This window comes from Tetrao urogallus, assembly GCF_951394365.1.
Source record: "Tetrao urogallus genome assembly, chromosome: 1".
In the NCBI taxonomy this organism is placed as follows: domain Eukaryota; kingdom Metazoa; phylum Chordata; class Aves; order Galliformes; family Phasianidae; genus Tetrao; species Tetrao urogallus.
The window spans coordinates 111,056,206-111,077,830 of record NC_136813.1 but is presented as its reverse complement, the minus strand read 5'-3'; the positions used below and the strand labels follow the sequence as shown (position 1 = coordinate 111,077,830).

At 39.7% G+C, this 21,625-nt stretch overlaps 1 protein-coding gene across 1 annotated transcript in view; it reads left to right on the top strand.

Annotated features, from left to right (window-relative positions):
• Positions 1-12,880: 12,880 nt before the first annotated feature.
• Positions 12,881-21,625, top strand: part of NME7 (NME/NM23 family member 7) — a gene marked incomplete at both ends in the record, with an annotated part of 58,629 nt that continues 49,884 nt past the window's right edge. The window contains 3 exons of the mRNA XM_079549881.1: positions 12,881-12,886; positions 13,187-13,315; positions 16,382-16,548. Coding sequence (XP_079406007.1) covers positions 12,881-12,886; positions 13,187-13,315; positions 16,382-16,548 — 302 coding nt within the window. The remainder of the gene's footprint in view (positions 12,887-13,186; positions 13,316-16,381; positions 16,549-21,625) is intronic.

Below are 21,625 nucleotides of genomic sequence, written 5' to 3'. Positions count from 1 at the left end.
ATTGCCTCCTACTCTAGCCAACTCTGAGCTGTGGCTTGCAGGAGCTGCCATCCCTAAAAGCAATTTTAGATGCAATGATAGCTCTTCTGACTGATGTGTCTGAAGTAGCTGATGGTATGAAAGGCAAAGTTATCTAGAATTACATAATGATAAATTCCATTTTAATCTCCCTTTATTACCCAGAATTGTCACTCAGGATTCTTCAGATTATACCTGCAGTTTTTAATAACTTGGCACATCTATTCTAATTGTATGGATTTGACTTTTTTTTTTCTTCTTTCAATATTGTTAGAAAGTGAAGAAATTTGGGAATTATTCAGTGAAGCATTGCCAGGAGCATAAGGAGAAGTTGCCAATTGAAAGTTTATGATTTAAAAAAAGAGATTTATTGACAGAGTCAGTGGTTATTTAAAGCGTTTTTTCCAAGCAGATTTCATATGGATAAAATTTATACTTAAGAATGTTGTATTTGAGCTCTCAATTATTTTTGAAAGCACCTCAGGTTACCATAAGAAGCCCACACATCTGTGTAGGATCTGGAGAAACTGAGAAGTTCTGATGGATGTGACCCTTAGGCAAGAAGCAGCCAAACTGACAATGAAAACATTGTTTAGGCTGGGAGGGACTTGCTGGGGTAACCCAGTCTGACCCACCTTTCAAAAATGGTTATAATCAGCTCATGTTGCTTTGGGAACACCTGGGTGCATCCTGAACATATCAAAAGATGGAGATTCTGCTCCCCTGGGCAACCTGTCCTGGTGTTCCCACCCTCTTGGTTAAAGAAAGGAATAATCAGATAAATCCTTACTGGAAATTCCTGTGTTTCAGCTTGTGTTCTTTGCTTTTTTGCTTTCAGACTGAAAAGGCTGGCCCCATCTTGCAGTCAGGGAGCTGAGGGCTGTAGTCTCTCTCACTTTTCTTCCTCTCTGGCTGGGCAGGTCCTGCTCTCTCAGCTCCATCTTGCATGTCTTGTTCTACAGTCTGTAGTGGTTTTGCTGGCCAGTGGCAAAATTCTGAGAAGCACAAGCTTTTGCCTTTTTCTATGCATTTAATTTGTGATAATAGTGAATCTTTGAAAAGGACTTTTGGCTGCTCGGTTAAATGTTTTAACTAAGTTCCTAAAAATAAATAAAAATTGCAGGGATCTATTGCATCCAGGTGGGATACTCTGTTAATGATTAGCTGACTGCTGAAAAATGGAGGTTGTAAGGATCACCTGTTGCTGTGAGCCTGGAACCCTGAGGCTTTTTCCATGAACACTGACTTCTATTTACTGACTTTTATCTACAGCTGTGGCCACTGTGAATAATCACTAGAAGTACTATTTCATGGGTGTAAGAACTGTGCTTGGCCTAATCACAGAATTCACAGAATGGCCAGGGTTGGAAGGGACCTCAAGGATCATGAATCTCCAACCCCCCTGCCACTTGCAGGACCACCAACCTCCCCATTTAATGCAAGACCAGGGTGCCCAGGGCCCCATCCAACCTGGCCATGAACACCTCCAGGGACGGGGCATCCACAACCTCTCTGGGCAGCCTGTTCCACCACCTCACCACTCCCTCTGTAAAGAACTTCCCCCAACATCCAACCTAAATCTCCCCTCCCTCAACTGAAAACCATTTCCCCTTGTCCTGCTGTTATCTACCCTTTCAAAGAGTTGATTCCCCTCCTGTTTGTAGGCTCCTTTTAGGTACTGAAAGGCTGCAATGAGGTCACCCCACAGCTGCCTCTTCTCTAGGCTGCACAAGCCCAGCTCCCTCAGCCTGTCCTCATAGGGGAGGTGCTCCAGTCCCCTGAAATCTTCGTGGCTCTCCTCTGGACCCTCTCCAACAGCTCTCTGTCTTTCTTGTACTGAGACTCCAGACCTGGGCACAGTATTCCAGCTGGGGCCTCACAAGAGCAGAGTAGAGAGGGGCAATCACTTCCCTCTCTCTGCCGGCCACCCCTCTTCTGATGGAGCACAGGATACCATTTGCTTTTTAACATTTTTGCTTTTTTTCCTTTGAACGCTAGATGGTGCTCCTACACTTGCAAGTAAGTGGCTCTTGGAAATGTATTCTTGAGAATATAACAGGCTCTCTATTTGCGTGGGATTCTTTAACTGCCTTATTCATTTAAAAAGTCATCTTTTTTTCTGCAGAATATTCTAGCATGCTTATAAAGAGAAGGTATGCAGAGGTACAGAAATGGGAAGTGGGAAATATGTGCATGCATACTTGAGGCTATGTGCAGATTCTTTTATACCAATGCCATGCGCATTTAGGTCTTTCACTAAATTTAGTAACCCTTCTGTTTTTATCCTTTCTGTATATTTATTCACTTACTGCAGTTGTGGTTGTGGAGCAGGACTAAGTAAAGCAGTGTGTTTTCTAGTTACCTAATTACAATGCTGGCCTTAATGTGTTTGTTCTCTATTATGGCACATTTCTTAATTGATTGGGCTGCGGCCGCTCAGCCTGAACATTCATAGCTCACTGGTGAGAAGATAGAATTGTAGAATCATAACAGTTGGAAAAGACCTCTAAAATCATGTAGTCCAACTGTCCACCTACCACCAGTATTTCCCCACTAAACCATGTCCCTTAGTGTTACATGTAAACATTTCTTAAATACCTCCAGGGACACTGACTCACCCACCTCCCTGGGGAGCTGTTGGACTAACAGTGGTTGCTGGTGGCATCTGTGGAGCTGGCAGGCTGGGCAGCATCAGCAACCCTGCTCTTCCTCCTTTCAGTGTCCAGTTTTTGCATTGCAGTGAGGAGTATGAAGAAGTGGGAAATAAAGATGGACTAACTGGGCTGCCTTTGCCATGGTTTTGGTGAAACATGGTAGCAGGTTACACAAGAAATCTGGATATTTTATCCATCAAATCTTTTCTGTGAAAGGAATGGTGATGACTTATCCTGTTTCACAAAAGGATGAAATGGGTTGTGTAGTGTCTTTTTTCTGAAAGTGCTGAGCATTAAATGCAGCTGTGAAGGTGGGGAAAAGTAATGTGATCAGAACCATACACAAGACTGAATGTATCCTTCAGTTGCTGCCTGCATCCATCAGAGACCTTCACATCTCTGGGTGCTAATGTAGTCTGCTCCAAACAGTGGTGACGAAAGTTCTGTGCTCTGGGAAGAGAAGTCAATTTTTAAATTGCCAAACATCTATAAAATTGACCTGTAGAATTTCATTAGTAACGGCAGAATTTAAGAACAGGGTTATAAGTACCCACTTTGCTTCCTTTACCCCACAGAGGTTCTTACTTTTTGACAACTTCACTAATGGGAAGCTGCTGAATGGTTTTCTCTTTTTATGACAAATTCTGTTCATGTTAACTGTCACTAGATCGACAGCAGAGTATAGAGTAAATGAGCATGACATCTGTGCTAGCTGAAACCTGGATTTAGTCCAGTTACATTAGAGTTAATACTTGACACAATTTAGGAGAAAAATAGTGTTTTAACTTCAACAGTTGGTTAAACAGTGGTGTAGGCAAAGTACTTGCTTTAAGTGCCCACTGTAGTAAATAAGAAACCTGTCAGCAGAGTTGTTTGCTTACTTCAGTGGATCATAAATCTTTACTACACTGTTATGTGCTCTGAACGTTCGAGGTAGATGCAGCATGTGTGGTCTTTGGAACGTTCACACAAACTCCTGGGTGTTAGTGCTTGATGGTATCAGTGGGCTGAAGGACACAAACTTCCTTAGCTGTGATTCCAAGGCAAACAGTCAGTTCTTGTTAAAAATGATTTTCAGAGGGTTATTATGAGCTGAGATAATCTAAGGATGCTGTAGGAGTTAGGTTAGGCTGAAGTGCTGTTGAAAACTTTCATTCAAGATTTGTAGGTGTTTTCCTTCAAACCTTTACTTCCAGTTGCTTGTAGCTTTCTGCAGGTTTTTATTCTGCTTCACATTTTCCAGATAGCTTCTACTGGGGTTTGCAAATTCAATGGGATAAGGATTTGTGGGAAACAAATTGAAAAATTTGTCAGTCCCAACAAATAAGTGAATAAGCAGGTCTTCCTCCAAGAGCTTTTAAGAGAGAAATGGCCATTGTAAATGAAGACTACCTTTGAGTATTGCTGTCAACGTTAATTTTTGGCCAAGCTTGTCTTTCAAAAGTATACATACAGTGCGGATGAGAGCATGTAATGCAATGCACACAAGCACCTCAAAGCATATATAGCCCTCTTGCCCTCTGGGGTCACATGCAGATACTGACCTCACTCCAATGTCAGAGACCCAGCATTCGGTAGCTGATCAGGGCAGTGTTGGTTCAGTGCCGGTTTCAGCCTGGAGAGAAGAAGGCTACAGGGTGATCTGATTGCAGCCTTTCAGTACCTAAAAGGAGCCTGTAAACAGGAGGGGAACCAACTCTTTGAAAGGGTAGATGACAGCAGGACAAGGGGAAATGGTTTTAAGTTGAGGGAGGGGAGATTTAGGTTGGATGTTGGGGGAAGTTCTTTACAGAGAGAGTGGTGAGGTGCTGGAACAGGCTGCCCAGAGAGGTTGTGGATGCCCTGTCCCTGGAGGTGTTCAAGGCCAGGTTGGATGGGGCCCTGGGCAGCCTGGTCTGGTATTAAATGGGGAGGTTGGTGGCCCTGCCTGTGTGTGGGGCGGGTTGGAGATTCATGATCCTTGAGGTCCTTTCCAGCCTGGGTCATTCTGTGGTTCTGCCTCTTGTGATAAATTCTTCTAAGCACCTAAGCTGTATGCTCAAATATTCCAAGTCTGTATGCAAATCTTCCAGGTCTGTGACATAGGTTATTATGTAATGGATGCTTTTCTGAGTCAGGGAAGTGCTCTGCTTTCACTACAGTCAGTGTCACACTCTTCCTGAGTTGGTGGAGGCAAACAGTGTGCTGCAGAGCACTAATGTCTCTAAGAGCAGTTGCGAGAGTCGCACCAGAAGTAATGCGTTCTACTTTATTATGTTGGCCCCTGACTTCAACTGGTTGTGGTAGAGCAGAAGCAGGTGAACATTCCCACTAGTATTCCCTTACGTTTTGTTGCTATGCCACAGCTGGCAGCAGAGAGGCAGTCTGACAGAATGCCTGACATGGAAGTGTGGGTGAAGCAGGGGTGTGGAACTGAATTCCCCCATGTGGGGGGAAAAAAAAAAGGTACCTGTTGCCCTTCATTGATGCTTGCTGAGTATTTGTGGAGATCAGACAGTGGATGTGAGCACAGTGAGGTGTTGGGTGATGCATTTCAACAGCAGCAACAGCAATGTGAAAGACAAGTGATGTTCTGGGCAGACATGCACAGCTGTTACACCACAAAATGAAGAGTGTCTTGATCAGTTAATCAATGCAAATTGGCAGATTACAAGAGGGAACTTGGTTTCAGTGCACTGGAAGTGATGGTGGCAATGTTAGAATATTGCAAAGCTGAGTCCAAATGAATGGATGAGTATAATGAATGCTTGCACAGAAACTTGCATACGCTGTTCTGTCTGTTCCTCAGGATCTAGTGAACCAATGGTAGGCTAGAGGGGACAGTTTCCTACATCTAATCATTACCAGTGGTGAGACGTAGTATCTCCAGTACATGTCACAGTCAAAATGGCAGTCCATGGAGTGGCAGCATGCAAATTCCTCATTACAGAAAAAGTTAAAGATGGAGCCCTCAGCAGATAAAGTGATATGCACTGCCTTTTGGGATAGGAATTTTGGGATAGGAAAGGGGCAATCCTGGGTTTCCTGGAACCCCTACCGTCAATTCTGACCACTTCATTGTAATGCTGACTAAGCTGAAGGCTCTGACTTGCGGAGTTAGGCCAGAGAAGACCACCTTTCTCCTGTAACACCATGTTTCTGGCCCCCATGCCAGTTGGAAGATGGTGGAACACACTGTGATCTTGTCTGGACTGTCCTATCACAACCATTGTATGTAGCAACTTTTTGCTCCTATTTGGGCCAGTGAAACATAGACCGGATGGGAAACGTTTCACTAGCAATGATGATGTCGAAGCAGGTGTGAAACAGTGGGTTGCAAATTTTGATGAGTCCAGTGCAGACTCTAGTTCATCACTGGTGAGAACGCACAGCTAATGGTGGTGACTGTGTTGAAAAGTGTTTTGTAGCTGAGAATTTGCTCTGTCAGTGTTATTGTGTTCTTTGTATGTGTTGTAGTTTCCATGGAAATAAATAGGAGGCATTGTTTTTAGAGTGACCTATGTACATATGACTGCATCATGGCTCGTGTTAAATGAGGAGCTATTCCACAACAGGCTGTGTTTGGCTGGACTTCTAAAGCTAGAATAGCAATACAGGATCCTGTGGCTGTTTTAGAGGAACTGCATTGCAACATCATTAGATAACATGAATCCTTTAAGTACTTAATTACATGTGATTACAGAGGGTTAGAATTAAAGTTGAGGATTTCAGTTCTTGACTCTCTTATGTGAGGAACAGGGAAAAAAATAGGGAGTATCTTCCACTAATCATGCCTACATGCTTCCTGCAAAGCCTGCAGGGTTCGCATAGTCTAATAAGAGGATTTCTTCCTTAGTAAATTGACAGAATGGCCAGGTAACTTTGCGAGGTAGCTGTGCACATTCCTGAATCTGAGAAGAGAATTTTGTCTTCAGCCTTCTAGAGCTGTGCTCATCAAGACCCCTGCACATACAGAATCATTTTGTTGAGCCAAAATCCCAGTCGAAGTTGATTCACTTGGTCAAAACAGAGGCAGAAATAACCATTACTTCGCAGCAGACAGCCCAAGCAGCAAGTCACATAAGCAGGCAGTTCTAAAGGCATCTGAGAAGCTGGACACCTGTGATATTGGGAGTTAGGAAACTGGAACTAAAGAAAGTAGCAGCTGTTTATGGTAGGGTGAATGTTCTACTTGCAGCTGTGTTTAATTCATGTATTAATATTAAGTATTTAATAACAAACCAACAGTTTCATAAAGTTATCTAGAAGAATTCATGTAAAATTTTGAATAGGTAGGATTTGCTTTATGCTGAGGGGGGGAAAGGAGATGCTTTCAAAATTCACCAGTGAACTTCTGAATTTGACATTGAGTGAGAACTGCTTGTAGTCAAGGCACTGTCATGGAATCTGCAGTTTCCAGGTGTTTCTCAATTTGAAAGTGATCTTTTTGGCCCTCTGAAGAAAAGCCTGTTGCAAATGTGGGGGGAGGTGCAAGAGCAGTGAGGCGGGATGTTCTAAAAAATTATACCAGTTCTAAAAATTATGCTGGTGCCAATATCAGAAACATGAACAAAGAGGAGGAGGAAGATGAGGTTTAAGAGACAGAGCTAATTGAGAGCTCTATCTACGCAGTGTTGTGATTTTAAGTTTTACCTGGAAGATATCCTGTATTGGAACTGTGGAAGACAGAGATGGGTTGAATAACAGAACTTAATAAGCGTGCGTTGCTGAGGATTTATTTTGGGATTTAAGGGTGATTACAGTGCTGAAAATGAGAACACTTTCTGCCACTCAGTATGCTATTTGCTAAATACCACCGGTATGTCTGAAACCTCTCATTTCTTGCAAAATGGTTGCTAGCATTTAATAGCTTAGTTACTTCTGCACTTTCTTTTTAATTTTTTGCACCTTCTTCTTTCACAAATTGATATATCTATTTTAATGAAGTATTGATGATGAAAAATTACTTGTACTGTGTAAATAGAATTTTTTCACATAGCTGCTTTCAACCTGTTTGCCTCACAAAACAAAGCTTATGGCAGTTTGCGTGTCTGACTCCCATCTTCTTCCCTTGCTTTTCCCCTGATAAGTTTGAGATTTACTGGCAGATGTCAGGTAGGTTTGATAGAGGTATAATGATGTTCCTCTGGGTGTCTTGGGAATGGGAGGGAACCTTCCAAGGCATTTTTAAAGGAAGACTTCACTGAGTGCAGCCCTAGTGACACTTCAGAGAATCCAGGTGAGTTTGAGCGTGTTCTAATACTTGAGCTGAAGAAAAGTTGCATTAAGAATGGTCAGGGTTGAGAAACACCAGTGCAGAAAACCAGACCTCATTCTTATGATTTCTTGCTATTTATTAATGTCAGGTGGCTTTAAAATAAGTGTATTTGCTTAATCTTTTCGCCTATTGAAGTGTACAGACCTTCTTACTTAATCAAGCTGAAGAACATAGAGAATGTGGAAGGTATGAAGGCAGGTTTACATAATGAAACAGCAAGTCTGTGATAAAGTGACTCTATCCATTTTGCTGACTTTTCCTTTGCTCTCTGAGGAGCATCTTGCTGTAGCAGTTCAGGTATAGACTGCATTATAGGAAGCTATACCCTGTGTTATGCAAACTAAAATGGCTTTACAGTTCTTCGGATACGAATATCCTCTATTTACCAGTGCCCAGGGAAGGGCATGCCCTTCTAGAGTAAGGATTTTTTTGGAGGAAAAGAGGCACACAAGGTTAAGTGGGCTTGCCTGAGGTAGCACAGGAAGTCCATGAAGAGCTGGAGCAGAGAAATCCCAGTTCTGTTTCCTGTCTTCCATCAACCTTCACTTAACAATCCAGAAGACATTTCATGACATTTTCCTATTCTCTTGGATAAAAACTTGTGCAAATGGAGTTGGGCAACTCATTAAGTATTTTTGCCATCTTCTAATCTAATTTAGCTTGCCACGTCTTGTTTGGTGTTTCAGGTTCAGCATTTTATGTAACACTTTTGTAGAGATTCAGATTGTTTAAAATGGTTTTTTTTGGGTTTTTTTTTTTTTTTTTTTTTTTTTTTTTGTCCTTCAGGTTCATGAATTTATCTGCAGGGGGCTGTCACATTTGAGATGTCCTTACGTAAAAGAAAAGCACTCCAAGCCCACTGGCAGAGACCACCTTTAAAGCTAATTAAAGTGACACATTTTGTCTGGATTCAGAAGCACACGGTGCTATTTGTAAAGCCAGGTGTCCTATTGGACATGCAGCTCCCTAGGTAGGCGCATAAGTAGACTTCTTTATGTTGGATTCAGCCTCATTGTCACCTGAAAAGTTTGAAATAATTTCTGTCTTTGACTTTTGATACCATATTTTTTATTAAAAATATTCCTGCTCACCCAAAATATGCCAGACAGTATCACCAGGTTGACATAGAAGGGAAAAATTATTGCATTTTTCTATAAGAACTATATAAGCTATAGTTAGGAAGATTCAGGGCAGGCTTTCTGGAAAGTTTTCTTTATGAATTATGAGAAGTACCCATTCGATGTGAGAATCGTTCTTGTGCTAGCCCAATGTGCTCCCATTAATTTTTGTACAAGCAGCTTTACCATTAAAATCCATGCTCGAGCACACCTTTCCCTGTGACAGCACAGAGTTTTACAAAATACAGAATGCTGAGACCAAGATGGATCTTTCTGGCTCCAATTCAGCTTCTACTGAGGTTTTTTGCAGTCTTTTTATTGCTTCTCTGGGAGTTGATTCATGTGCTTTTGTTCTCCTTCTGATCTGATTTCAGAATTACTGGGAAAATCGAAGGAGCAGCAGACGTAAATCTACTGACTTAGAACAGTGATATTATTTGTGACTCCCAAACTTCTAAATATGCAGGCAGCAGTCTGTGAGTCCATGTCACATATTTCATGCACGTTGAAGCTTCTGATAGCACATGTAAGCCCCAATAGATTACTGATAGCATGTAAAGGTGGACTTCCTAGATATCTTAGGTCTCCTTTAGTTCTGAGGACTATTTTGATAGTTCCATGTGAAATTTTCTTGAGTATTAAGCTGTAGAGGTTATGAAACGTTGCAGGCTGGTAACTATTGTATGTGTGGGTGGTTGCTTCTATTCAGTTAGAGATCAGAGAGATTACAGCTGGAGATCGTGAATTGGCAAGCAGGTAGAAAATATTAAAATATTAATAACTGATATTATTATCAGGCTTACTGATGAAACAGAATTATCTGTATAATAAAAGGTCATATGAAAGGCAATACCCTCGTGGGGGGGGGGGGGGGGGGGAAAGTTACTTGTATACCAACACAGGGGATCATTTCAACTGCCCTTCTCTTAGACTGTGATGAGCCAGAAAGTACATACGTTCAGTAGAAAACAGACTACTTAAGCACTTATTTCCTGTTTTCTCCATTATAAGAAAAGCTCCACAATGAAATTTCTAGTCAAAACCAGAGGAAGAGTATAAAAGTGTGCATCCCATAAGAATGAAGTGATGTGGCAGTCGGAAACATCAGAATATATTCTGCCTACTTTGAATTGGAGGGATGTTATTTCTCCACCTTTGCATGCAAGTTCCTTAGTGCCTGAACTCTGCTGTTCCATCACTGTGTTCCTTCACCTGAGAATCTCTGAAAGCTCCACTTTTGTTTTACTGTTGAACAGAAGCCCTGTGGAAATTTAAGAGTTTTACACAGCAAGACATCTTTTCCTGCCCAGCTTACTAAGCATTCTCCCTTCTGGTTATGGGCTTCATTGGCAGCTATGTTCCAGACAAACCATTTCCCTCTACAGCATGAGTTTTTATGAGTGCTTTGGCTTCCAGAATGTAGCCCCACACTAGCTGAGAGCTGCTTCTACTTACATCACTTTCAGTACTATGTACATACAATATTTGATTTTTTTTAAAAAAAAAAGTTCAGCTGTATTTCAGTAAATGTTTCTCATCAGCACGGAACCATAGAAACCATACTTCTACTGCATATTCATGCATAAAAATATAAAGTAAGAAAAACCAAGCTAGCTAAACCTGATGTGTATCAAAACGTTTTTCTCTGCAGCCCGTGAAAGAAGAAAGATTATTTTTTTCATCTTCACATTAGGTGAATTTCTGATGTCACTGATTTCTTATACGCTGGTTTTCACAATGAAAAGAGCCTGTAAAAATTGAACTTGAATTCAGCAACTTTAAAACCATTGGTACTGAAATATAAAGCAGGCAGTTACTTCTGGGTTTTCTGATGTTGGAATTTTTTCCGCTGATGTGAAAACTAAAGAAAATTAAGTTTTATTGCTTGTGTAGTAGCATAGCCATGAAGGAAGAGACTGCGTGTGATTGTGATGAGCAGAGAGATGAAATGAATGGAAACTGTTTCAAAGGGAGAAGTTCTTGTTATGATATGCATAGATTGCCTTGTTCTGTTATTAATCAAACTGTTCACACTGATGGGATTTTACTAGCAACTGAAACGCTTCAGCCATTTCCTGGAATCATGTACAGACTTCTTCGCTATGATTGTTTTAGAAAACTACTAGCTCTACATGTTTTTCAGGTATAAAATAGCAATCAATTCAAACTTTCCTACTGATTCCATTGCTGTACATTGAGAGTGTAGTCTCTGTGGCACTTTCCAAGACTAAGTAGTCTTTTTGCCTTGGGTTTGCTTACCATCCTAAAAGAAGATAACACAGAATGGTCATTCAGCTAATATAAAGTATATAAATACAAAGCAAGCAGTAGAGCTTGCTGAATAACAGAAATGAATAAGCTCAGGCATTGAGTAAGATCTCAGAAAATGAACTTTGATGCAGCCTTCTGCAGAAGTCCTCTTCTGTAGTTAATACTCCAGGAACAAGAACTGCTTTTCTTTTCAGACAAGCTCTTCAGACTATCGGTTCACTGTGGTTCTATATAAAATGCATCCTTTATAAGGTGGTGGTCAAATTCATCAGTCAATGTTTTGTCTTGTATTGCAGCAATGAGTGCATTTAAGAACAAGGTTGAAATTAGTCATTTATTATTATCTGTTAGCCCTCATTATTGTCAAGAACAGGCCTATATGGAAAACGAAGTGTGAGATTTGCCGTAGGAAGGTGTTTATTCTGGCTTACATTTATCTAGAATGATGGCAGTGGCAATGAAAACACAAGCACGACTAACTTAAGTAAGGATCAGAAACTAGGGTAAGTCTGCAGGGAACTTTTGTGCATCATTCTGTGCCTAAAAGATGTGCTTAAATAATGTCAAAGGCTGTAGTGTCTGCTGTAGAGATATTGCAAGTTACTTCTAAAGTAGCTTGTACAAATATTGAGTTCATTGCTGTATGAACTTCTGCATTTAGAAATAAGAGTTTTGCAGCCTTCACATGGCACTGGGTGAGTTTTCCTGATAGGATCCTGTATTTGTTTTGCAGCAGAGGGGCACCGTAGAGGCTGACAGTAAGGCATGATGCTTTTAACTGCCTACACCTGATTATCCATCACACTGTGAAATTCTGAAATGATTTGTTATCTCATTCTTTCTCATTGCTGCTTGTGCTCACTGTAACCTGGAAAAACTCTTAAGTCAGTTTTAAGCTGAAGATGTTGAAGCAAAAATGCACTTGACAACAAAAGCAAGATCACAGATTTGTGGACTTCTTTTTCTTTCTTTAGGCTTTCACTCACCACAAAAGTGATTATGATTTTTTTTTTTTTACCTACTTCTATAGTCATGGAAGCCCACGTGAAGTCTTTCTGTCCCATTTCTTAGTGGGAAGTCTTTGAAGCAATTAAAATGTTGTTGTTCTCTAAAATATGATGACAAAAAGGCCTAGTTGGCTGCAACTCCACCTAACAGCTATCAACTGCATACTGCAGAATAGCTAACATATGCCACTAAGAGGTGCTAGAGCTGCACATCCACATGGATTGCATTGCCTTTGTGCTTGCTTCCCTCAAGGGTGAGTGAGGGCGAACGAAGTGTGTAGCTACAGATCTAGAATTATTGCAGTCTGCCTTTAAAAGCATGCTTCTGAGGAGCAGGAAATAAGTTGTAAATGCATTCAGTTTGTGTTTATGCTTTATATACATTTCAGGAGGTTAACTCCTGAATCACTTTACTGTCCTTAGTTCTGTTTTTCTCAACATTAACAGAAGTTCAGATATCACAGCTCAGAAAGAAAGTGATTTTCCTGTAATCTGTGTGGGGAAATATGACAAAATTCAGTATTTTAATTGGGAACAAGCACACTTTTTCAACAAATGAAGGTAAGTCTAATCCCTGACTCAATGTAACAAAGTTAAGTCTCACAAGAACTACTACAAAAGTCCAGATTTCATGGCTGGTGGAATCAGAATAAGTTTTGATATTTCCTGGAAAACTGCCATATTGTTTTTATCATCACTTAAAGGGTGATGTGTAACAAGTGAAAAGATGTCACCAGCTGTATTTATCAAATGATGATATGCAGGGTGTGCAAGTGCATCCAATAACAATTTTTGCTTTTCTGATAACAAATGCAACAAAATTGTACATCTTATTTATTACACGTATGATTACTTCAGTAGCCCTCCCTTTTGTTTTTGCAGAGTCAAGATGACAGATATGCTTTCACTGCTGAATGGTATGACCCAAATGCTTCACTCTTTCGGCGTTATGAGCTTCTGTATTATCCAAAAGATGGATCAGTTGAAATGGTAAGAATAAAAAACAGGGATTTTAAATATAATAATTAAACTGCTTATAAAATGGAAAACCACTGCCAATTATTTTTCCCGGTAATTATGTTGTAGCTGAAGACATGCTTTTCTTCTAGTTTGAGAAATAGAGAAAAGCGTGGTAGTTCACAGTGGAGCATGTGCAAGAGCTTCCATATTAATGATTTTTGTCTTAAGCTTGGAGAGTTTCATTTTCACAGATCTGTTTTCATTTAATCTTTTATTGGATTTAAGTTTGGAACTCAGCAGCATCAACCTACTGCATGAGAAACACAAATTGAAGGTGATCCTTAACAAGAACAATTTTCAGTTAGAATTCTACAAGTCTCTGAAGCGTTAGCTGTAAACAACAACTATCAAAGTGGAGGAAACAGTGAACTATGTTGGTTTTAAAGCAGGGAAGGATGTTTCTGCGAGTGGAATCCAAATTTTTCCATTATTAGTTCTTGCATAGACTTTTCTGACTTGTGCCACATTTAACTAATCCTCATTTTTAATTGATAGTAGGTTAAAGCAAGAAATATAGTGCAGATAATCCTGTACTGATAATCCAGTAAAATAGCCAGTGCTTTGTGCTTCCGTTTAGGAATGAATTAGTGATTTTTTTGACTAGAGTTTGCTAGATTTTAATGAGGATGTAAAGGTCTGAGAATAGCCTAAATTTGAATATTCACAAGTATTAATTTCAATATATTTTAAAAATTTTTCTTGCCTTAAATATCAAACACAGAAATAACAGAACTATCCGAATCCACCTTTTTCTTATCCAAACTGTTATTTACTGAAACCATGGTACCCACCTGTGAGGAGATGCACTGTGCGCTTTTTACTGATAATCTCTTGAAATAAACTCTACTGTGATGTTGTCCCTTTTAACTTAGTTATTTGTATGATATGTGTGTGCACAGTTGTCAAAACGTGAGGGTTTTTTTACGTGAGACATCAGAGCTAATCAGTCAGGAGCCGTAATAATCTTCCTACACAACCATGTGGAGGCTGACAAAATTGTTGTTCATTTCTCCTAGATATCTTAAAACCATAGCTTTCAAGGTGTTCTTGGGCTTTATGCATCAAATGCCTATGACTTGGTACGTTCCTACATTTTGCCAGCGTGTTCTCAGGGTTGAGGCAGTATTGTGTGTATGCAGTCATGAGTTTGCATGGACTTTGTGAGATCAATATAACTGCTAAAAAAGCAAATATGCCTACAGTATCTCTGCTGAAGCGATTCTGCAAGTTCAGTTTGGGGGTGAGTTTGTGGACAGAAATTACATTTAAGATGATTTTCTGGATTTATTTATGGTTTCTAAAACTTATCTGGAGTCTGGTGATTCTTTTTTGGTTACTGCAAAATTCTTCTGGATCTTTTGTATCTTCCTAAGGAGATGGCAGCTACTCACTTTGCCTCTAATGCATTCTTGGAGAAGAGAGGTAATGGACACGAGTCAGCTTCTCTCTGCTTATGAGAGAGCTGACAATCACCCTTCCCATCTCTGCAATGGCAGCTTTCCTTTGTAATGCTCTAGCTGAGGGTGGAATAGAGCTGTTCAATGTTTGTTATATGAGGTTCTCAGGTTTCCATTTGTTTCTTGCTCCTTCATATTTCCTTCCTTCCCATGGAGGAAAAATACAGTGGAAATAACATGACAAGTTTCCAGCTTTCTTTGCAGACATTAGAAAGCAGCACAGGTTTTTGTCCAAGGACAGCAAGCAACTGTTTCTGATCAGACTGAGTACTTTAAAGAGACATCCCCAACTACCCAAGTTTTCCACAGTTAACTCTCATGCAGAATTTTTAAATCCAAACTTCTCTTTCTAGAGGAGATTTCCTAAAATAAAGAAGAAATTTTTGAAAAGGACACATTCCAAGAGAATTATTGTGGACAATTTACTGTTACATATACATAAGAGAAGGAAGAGAGAAAACAAACAAAAAATCAAAGCCATCTTACATTTCTTCTGCTGTGACTTTTCATTTGTATTATAAAAAGATATTTTAGGCAGATACAAAATTCCACTCTAAAGGATTTGTTAATACAGATAGATGCCTGTTTTTTCTTCCCTCTTCATCTTCTGCTTGAGAAGAGAGAAGCAGAAGGGGGTGTGCCATTCTAGGAACTGTTTGTGCTTCAATGAAGGTATGATCAAGCTTTTAGTTGAGATATTAAGAATTTTAATGCTTGATTCAATTAATAGGACTCTTCTTGAAACTGAAGAACACTGAGAGCGTATAGGTGAGGGCTAAGGATGGTTTTATTACGGAATCCTGCTTATAGAAGGAGGTATCAAAAAAAAAGTTTGGTCTAAAGAGGACAAAACTTTTCCTTTCCTGAGATTCTGTTTCTCTAAGAGACTGAAGGGATCTGTAATATTTATGTGTAGTAGAGAAGAAACTGTTCATGAGGTTGTATTTTGTGCTTTAGCAGTCCACTCAGAAAACTGCGCATTAATGTCCTCCTTCTTGCTCAGAATGTTGATATGTAGCTGAATCGTCTTGACAGGCATTTCAGCTTGCAGCTCTAGGCAGTGAGAACTTCTCAACGTAGTGCTGCAGCCATCCATCCATCCCTAATTCAGAGTTATATGCAGCCAAATAAAGCGTAATATCACTGGAACAGTCCCCTGAAGACAAGACCTGCCACAGCATTGTATTATGGTTGCTACTGCTTCAAGCCATTGCCCTGTGAAACAGCACAGACCAGCTAGGGGGAATTCTGATTGAGACTGAGCAGAGTTAGCCACTAGGAACGTGAACCATTTACCATAGTTGGAATTAGCACAAGTAAGTAATAAAATAAAAACTGCAAAGACAGCCATCCCCCTGAGACCACTTAAAATTACACATTTGTTCCGTTTATCTTCTAAGCATTCCTGGTGCATGTGCAAGTTCAAAGGGTTAAGAATAAAATCAATTTAATGATCAGATTCAATCCCACAGAGCTATGGAAATTTCTGAAGGAAAAGTAAGAATTATGTTGAGTTTGCCAACAGCTTAGATCTCTTGCTGTAGAAGGTTCTATGGTTCTATTCTTCTTTTGTCTGCAGTATGATGTGAAGAACCATCGTACCTTTTTAAAGCGCACCAAGTATGAGAGCTTACACCTTGAGGATCTGTTTGTGGGCAACAAAATTACTGTGTTTTCTCGTCATCTTTCCTTAGTGGACTATGGAGATCAATATACAGCACGCAAGCTAGGGAGCCGCAAAGAAAGGTAAGAAAACCTGTTCTTTTGAAATCCTCCTTTATGACTGGGGTAATTGTTCTTTGCTGAAAATAAGATTTCTGTACTGTGGGAAAAGGAGGAATTAGTCACAAGTCTGCATGAGGTTTGCAGTCATCTGGCATACTGATAGCTGGAGGGAAGAAGTTCCCTGCTTGTAGGCAAACCCACCATTATCCCTCCCACCTGATACATCTTCAAGGCCAGTTTATCCACGGTGTCTGATGCTGCATTCTCCAGATCTCTCTGAAGAGGAGAGGTGGAGGAGGAAAACATGAGCTCCAACTCAGCTTTGTTACTTCTTGCAGGGCTGGTAGGAGTAGCATTCTTGTGATTTGTGGATTCTCTCAGGGCAGTATTGATGTAGTAACCTTAATGGATATTGGGCCACAATCTTGCAAACTGCCTCTCTGCAATCAGTGCAGAAAACTAGTACCTTATCAAACACGTCTACCCTGTATTATCAGTAGTAACAGAGCAGTAGGGACTGGAGTGAGAGTGGCCATTCCTATCCTCTACTGCCTTTCTCACTGTGGAGGTTTTTCATTTGAGAATGCTTTCAGCATTTCATAAACTATGCATGCATGAGGATGAGAACTGTGGAGTGGGAATGTCAATAAAACCTATGTGGTTGTATGTTAGACAAACTTAATAGGTAAAAACCCATCCAAGAACAAAAGTAGTAGGAGAAACTTAGAATGACGATAAGGGTACTCTAAGAGAAATTTAAATCTGATTTGCCTGCACTGCATGTAATTTCTGAATTCAGGAATTAGTGAATTTGGATCATTTGCTCCAGGTTTTTGTTGTTTTTTTTAAAGTTCATAGAGTATTTTCATAGGCATGGTGCTGCAGTGAGCCCTGTTCAGTTCTATTGCTCTCTTTCACTGTCTGGTGTTAGTTTGAACTCTTTTTGAAGAAGCATAACTGGACACTTTGGAACAGCTGCAAGTTTTGGCATGCATCTTTGTCCTAACCTCACAAAAACATTGCCTTGGAAATGACTGCCATAATAAGTTTTCATAAGAAGCTTCCAGAAGGATGATTTCTGGTGCTTTTTCTTCAGTCTGGAGTTGCAAATGGTGGAAGAGTAGCAAAGAGGGTGGAGAATAGCAGAGAAGGACTTCTGTGTATGACACTGCTCTCTGTTTCTCATTGGAGTGTTGAGTAGATTACATCTGTCTTGTTTATGGGTTTTATCTTGGTGTAATTTTTTTATTGCTGCATGTTTCATGCTCTGCCTAAACTTGCATAAGCCCTGGTACTGATGGATTTATAATAAGAAAAGGTGGCTTGTGATAAAGTGGAACATTTTTCTCATAAGTGTAGCTGTATGTTTGTACAGCAGCACTGTATAGCCAGCAACACCACAGATTTGTCAGTGAGGTGGTCCTTGGAGAGGGGGTGCTCTACAAAAGGAAGGAGAGAATTTATGACGTAAGCTATTTGGAAAACATTTTAGGAATGTCAGCTGAAAGATAACATAAATATGCAAGTGATGTTACATATTCAGAATGGCCCTGGGGAACATAGTGAAAGGTGTCTTAAACAGGCAAGATATCCTCAAAATCCAGTTCCTTCACAGAAGGTGGCTTTCACTGGGTAAACAGGGTCATACTAAAGGAATCCTTGTGCAAAATGGCTGCATGTGGACTGTTTGTCTTTTTGGCCTGGTCCTCACAGCATTTAAAGCAGTTATTAGTTAAACATTATTATTAGTAAGATTTCTGCAGCACTTAATTCCTAAAAATAATTTCTAGTTGGAATGTTGCTAATAATTTTGTGGATGTTGTATGAGGGGAAAAATATTCCTGTCTTTCCTTGCCTTTATACTGTACAGGATAATCTGTTGTTTATCTCAGCTTTGGAGGTACATTCTCTGGCTGCTGAATATGCATGCAGACAAAGCTCAGAAAAGACCTGTGAGGGAAAGTAAGCAATGTACATAAGAAGAAAAAAGTGAATGTTTTGAATTAGGGGCCTTTGTTCTTGTCAGGAGAGCCAGCAAATGTCACTCTAATTACATGAGGTGTGAAACACATGGTAAGAGGCCAGTGTAAGGAAATAAGACAGGTAGGTAAGCATGTATTTACTTAGAGCACGCTGTGTAAAGAAACACTGCTTTAAGAAAGTGACTTCTGTTGTATAGTCCTCCATTTGTGATCCTGGGCAGTTGTAACCTGAAGTAAACACTTGCCTGAGCAGTGTGTACTTTCTGAGTTGTCTGTACTCAAAGTCAGTTAATATCCATGATTTTGAAAATGGTATGAGAAAACTTGTGTCTTGAGCAGAAATACTCAGTCTCTTTAAATTGGGTGTGTCATTGACATAATCAGTATCTCTTCCCCTACATGACATAGGACTTTTGCACGTACTGTAGCTTATTTTTAATAAGTAGGTCTCACAAGCATAGCTACAACATGAATTGTGCACCATTTCTTTGATCAGCTCCCATCTCCTGGTTGTTTTTTTTTTTCTTTAGCACTTGTTGGAGTACTGTCAAACAATCGTTCTGAAAATGTAAGCAATCAGGATGAGTTTTCATTCTTTGTTCCTAGACCTAAAATTGTTTCAAAAAGTACTTTGCAGGCTGCATCATGTAAGACTACAAAAATATATTGCTAATTAAAGCTAAAAATAAGACATTTTTTATCAAATCTCAGGAACAGGCTTCAGCATCTTGAATTACACTTTTTCTTGCCCTGCTTGCTTCTGAGAAGCTCATACTGAGATGTTACACACTTTATACACTGATGTTAGCTAAAAGGCTTTGTTAGATTTGCTCATTGCGGTTTTTATTAGTGTCTTCCAGGTGAATTACTACTTAAAGCAATGTTTCATTGCACTTTGCTGGGAATTAGAGTTTTACTGGAAAGCTTGAAATTAGAAGTGTAAGGGATTGTTTATTTCTAGTGTTAGCACTTTGTGCTGAACAGCCTGTGTAATAGCATAGATTAAAAAAAAAAAAAAATTCCAGAGGGAAATGTCAACTTCACTGGTGATTTTATTCAATGATTTGATCCTTGGTGATCACGGTAAATGAGAAAGTTGAGAGCTTCTTGAGCCAGGGTGTACATCATGCATTGTGTGAAGGTATGCTTGTCATTGGCCTAGCACACAACTGCTCACCTCCATGTGCCTTGATGCACATGGCACGTTCTGTCATATGATAAATAATACCACAAAATAAATTGGAGCTATTAAATCCTTGGGAAATGTTGTCAGGCTATGGCCACATGGATTATGCTAGCACGCTTCCCTGAGGTCAGCCTTCTCTGGCATGAAGACAGGGTTAAATCATTTTTGGTTTGGACTGCGATGTACTGAAGCATAGGCTCAGCTGACTACTCAAATGCAATTTCTTATAATTGCTTGCCTCTACCTTTAGTCAACAAGTCTTCCTGTGTTATGTTTCCCCGCTGATCTGTGTATGTAAGCCTTCTGATGCTTGTGGAAATCTGCATTGGTATCTGAGCTGTGAAGGTCATCTATGTCTCTCTCTTAATTTCACATGCGATGTTGCATGCATTCAAATTTCCCTCTTTGTTTTCTGCTCTGACACCTCTCTTCCTTAACGTTTGCTGTAAAATAGATAGCCTGTTCATTCCCAAAGCATCTGGTAATCTCTGGTTGCCTAAGGTAAGGTAATAAAGGTAGTAGAAATTCATCCATCTCCTGTATCCTCAGCATATTTGCTCTCATTGGAATATACTGCTGCAAACCTATGGGTTGCTTTTCATTTTTATGCTGCTAAATAAAAAGAGAAGTTTGCCATTATTTACCTGTCATTTATTGAGGTGCTGCTTTAAAAAAATCTATCTTGAGAAGCCTTTGTTATTAGAAACAGTGTAAAAAGATGGAAAGAGTGAAAGAGCTCTTCAGGATTGTCACAGAGACAGTTTCAGAGATACAGGGTTGAATAAATCATCTGTTGATTTGTAAGCTGAGCACATTTGAAGCTGACTCACCACAAGATGAATGCAAATAGAAAATGATATTTTACAGACCTTCCTTTTTGCTTGTTACTTTTGATTAATAATATATTTAGTGCTTGGTGTACTTGGTCTGATGCAAAGCACGCTAATAAAACTGTCCTGGCCTTGGGGATGTACAGTATAAAAAGATAATTGTTGAAAAGATAGGAATGTACTTGAAAACAAAAATGTGGGGGAGAGCATTGAGACTTTTTTTTTTTTGTCTCTCTTAGAATACAGAGGTCGATCAGTAAATAATACCTTATCTCCTGACATTTTATTGTGTCCATTATCAGCGTCAGCTACCGTGGCACACAACTCATATACTGTGGAGCGTTTGTACTGTATGAAGGAAAACTGGACCCTCTTGTCACTGGGGCCTCCTAAACTTTTAAAATAATAATACAATAATCATTTCCTTTTGATTTTTGTAGGAGACGCATGTTTTTAAGTAATATTTCTAAATACAGAAGTTGATCAGCTTGATTTTTTTTTTATGTATATAATGATTACTTAAGGAAAGAGCGTAGGGAGGGAGAAGGAAACAAATGAGTTATGTTCTAACTCAAAGCAGGGAGTGAGGAGCATAGAGAAACTACCTTTGCAGCATGAGAGAGATGTACTTCAAAAAATTTAATATGTATCTCATAATTCCTTGTGACTGAATATTCCTCATAGCTTTTGTGCTCTAGGAAAGTGTTCTTTTCTGTCTTGCTAAAGGCACAATTGTGTGACTGAGGTTATCGTTCTCAAATATTTAAAACTGAAATCACTGAATAAAATCTCGTGGACAAACTGCTTAAAAAGTGTAGGTTTTAAATTGGATGGATTCTGTGGGAAGAATATCAGTTTGAGAATATCAGGAAGCAGGCAAGTGTTGAGAATACAAGGAATTTCATGTGTGAAAGAGAAGAACCAAACTTCAGGAGCAGGCTGTGAAAAGTTGCTGTGAGGTTTGGGTTAGGAAAGGTAGCCGTTACTGTGGGTAGAGGTACGCACCACTTCAAGAAGTGATCAGATTATTTGCTCTCAGAGTGAGGGAAGAAGCTGGTAAATGGCAACTGATGGAACGCTATGGGCTGACTTGGCTTTAG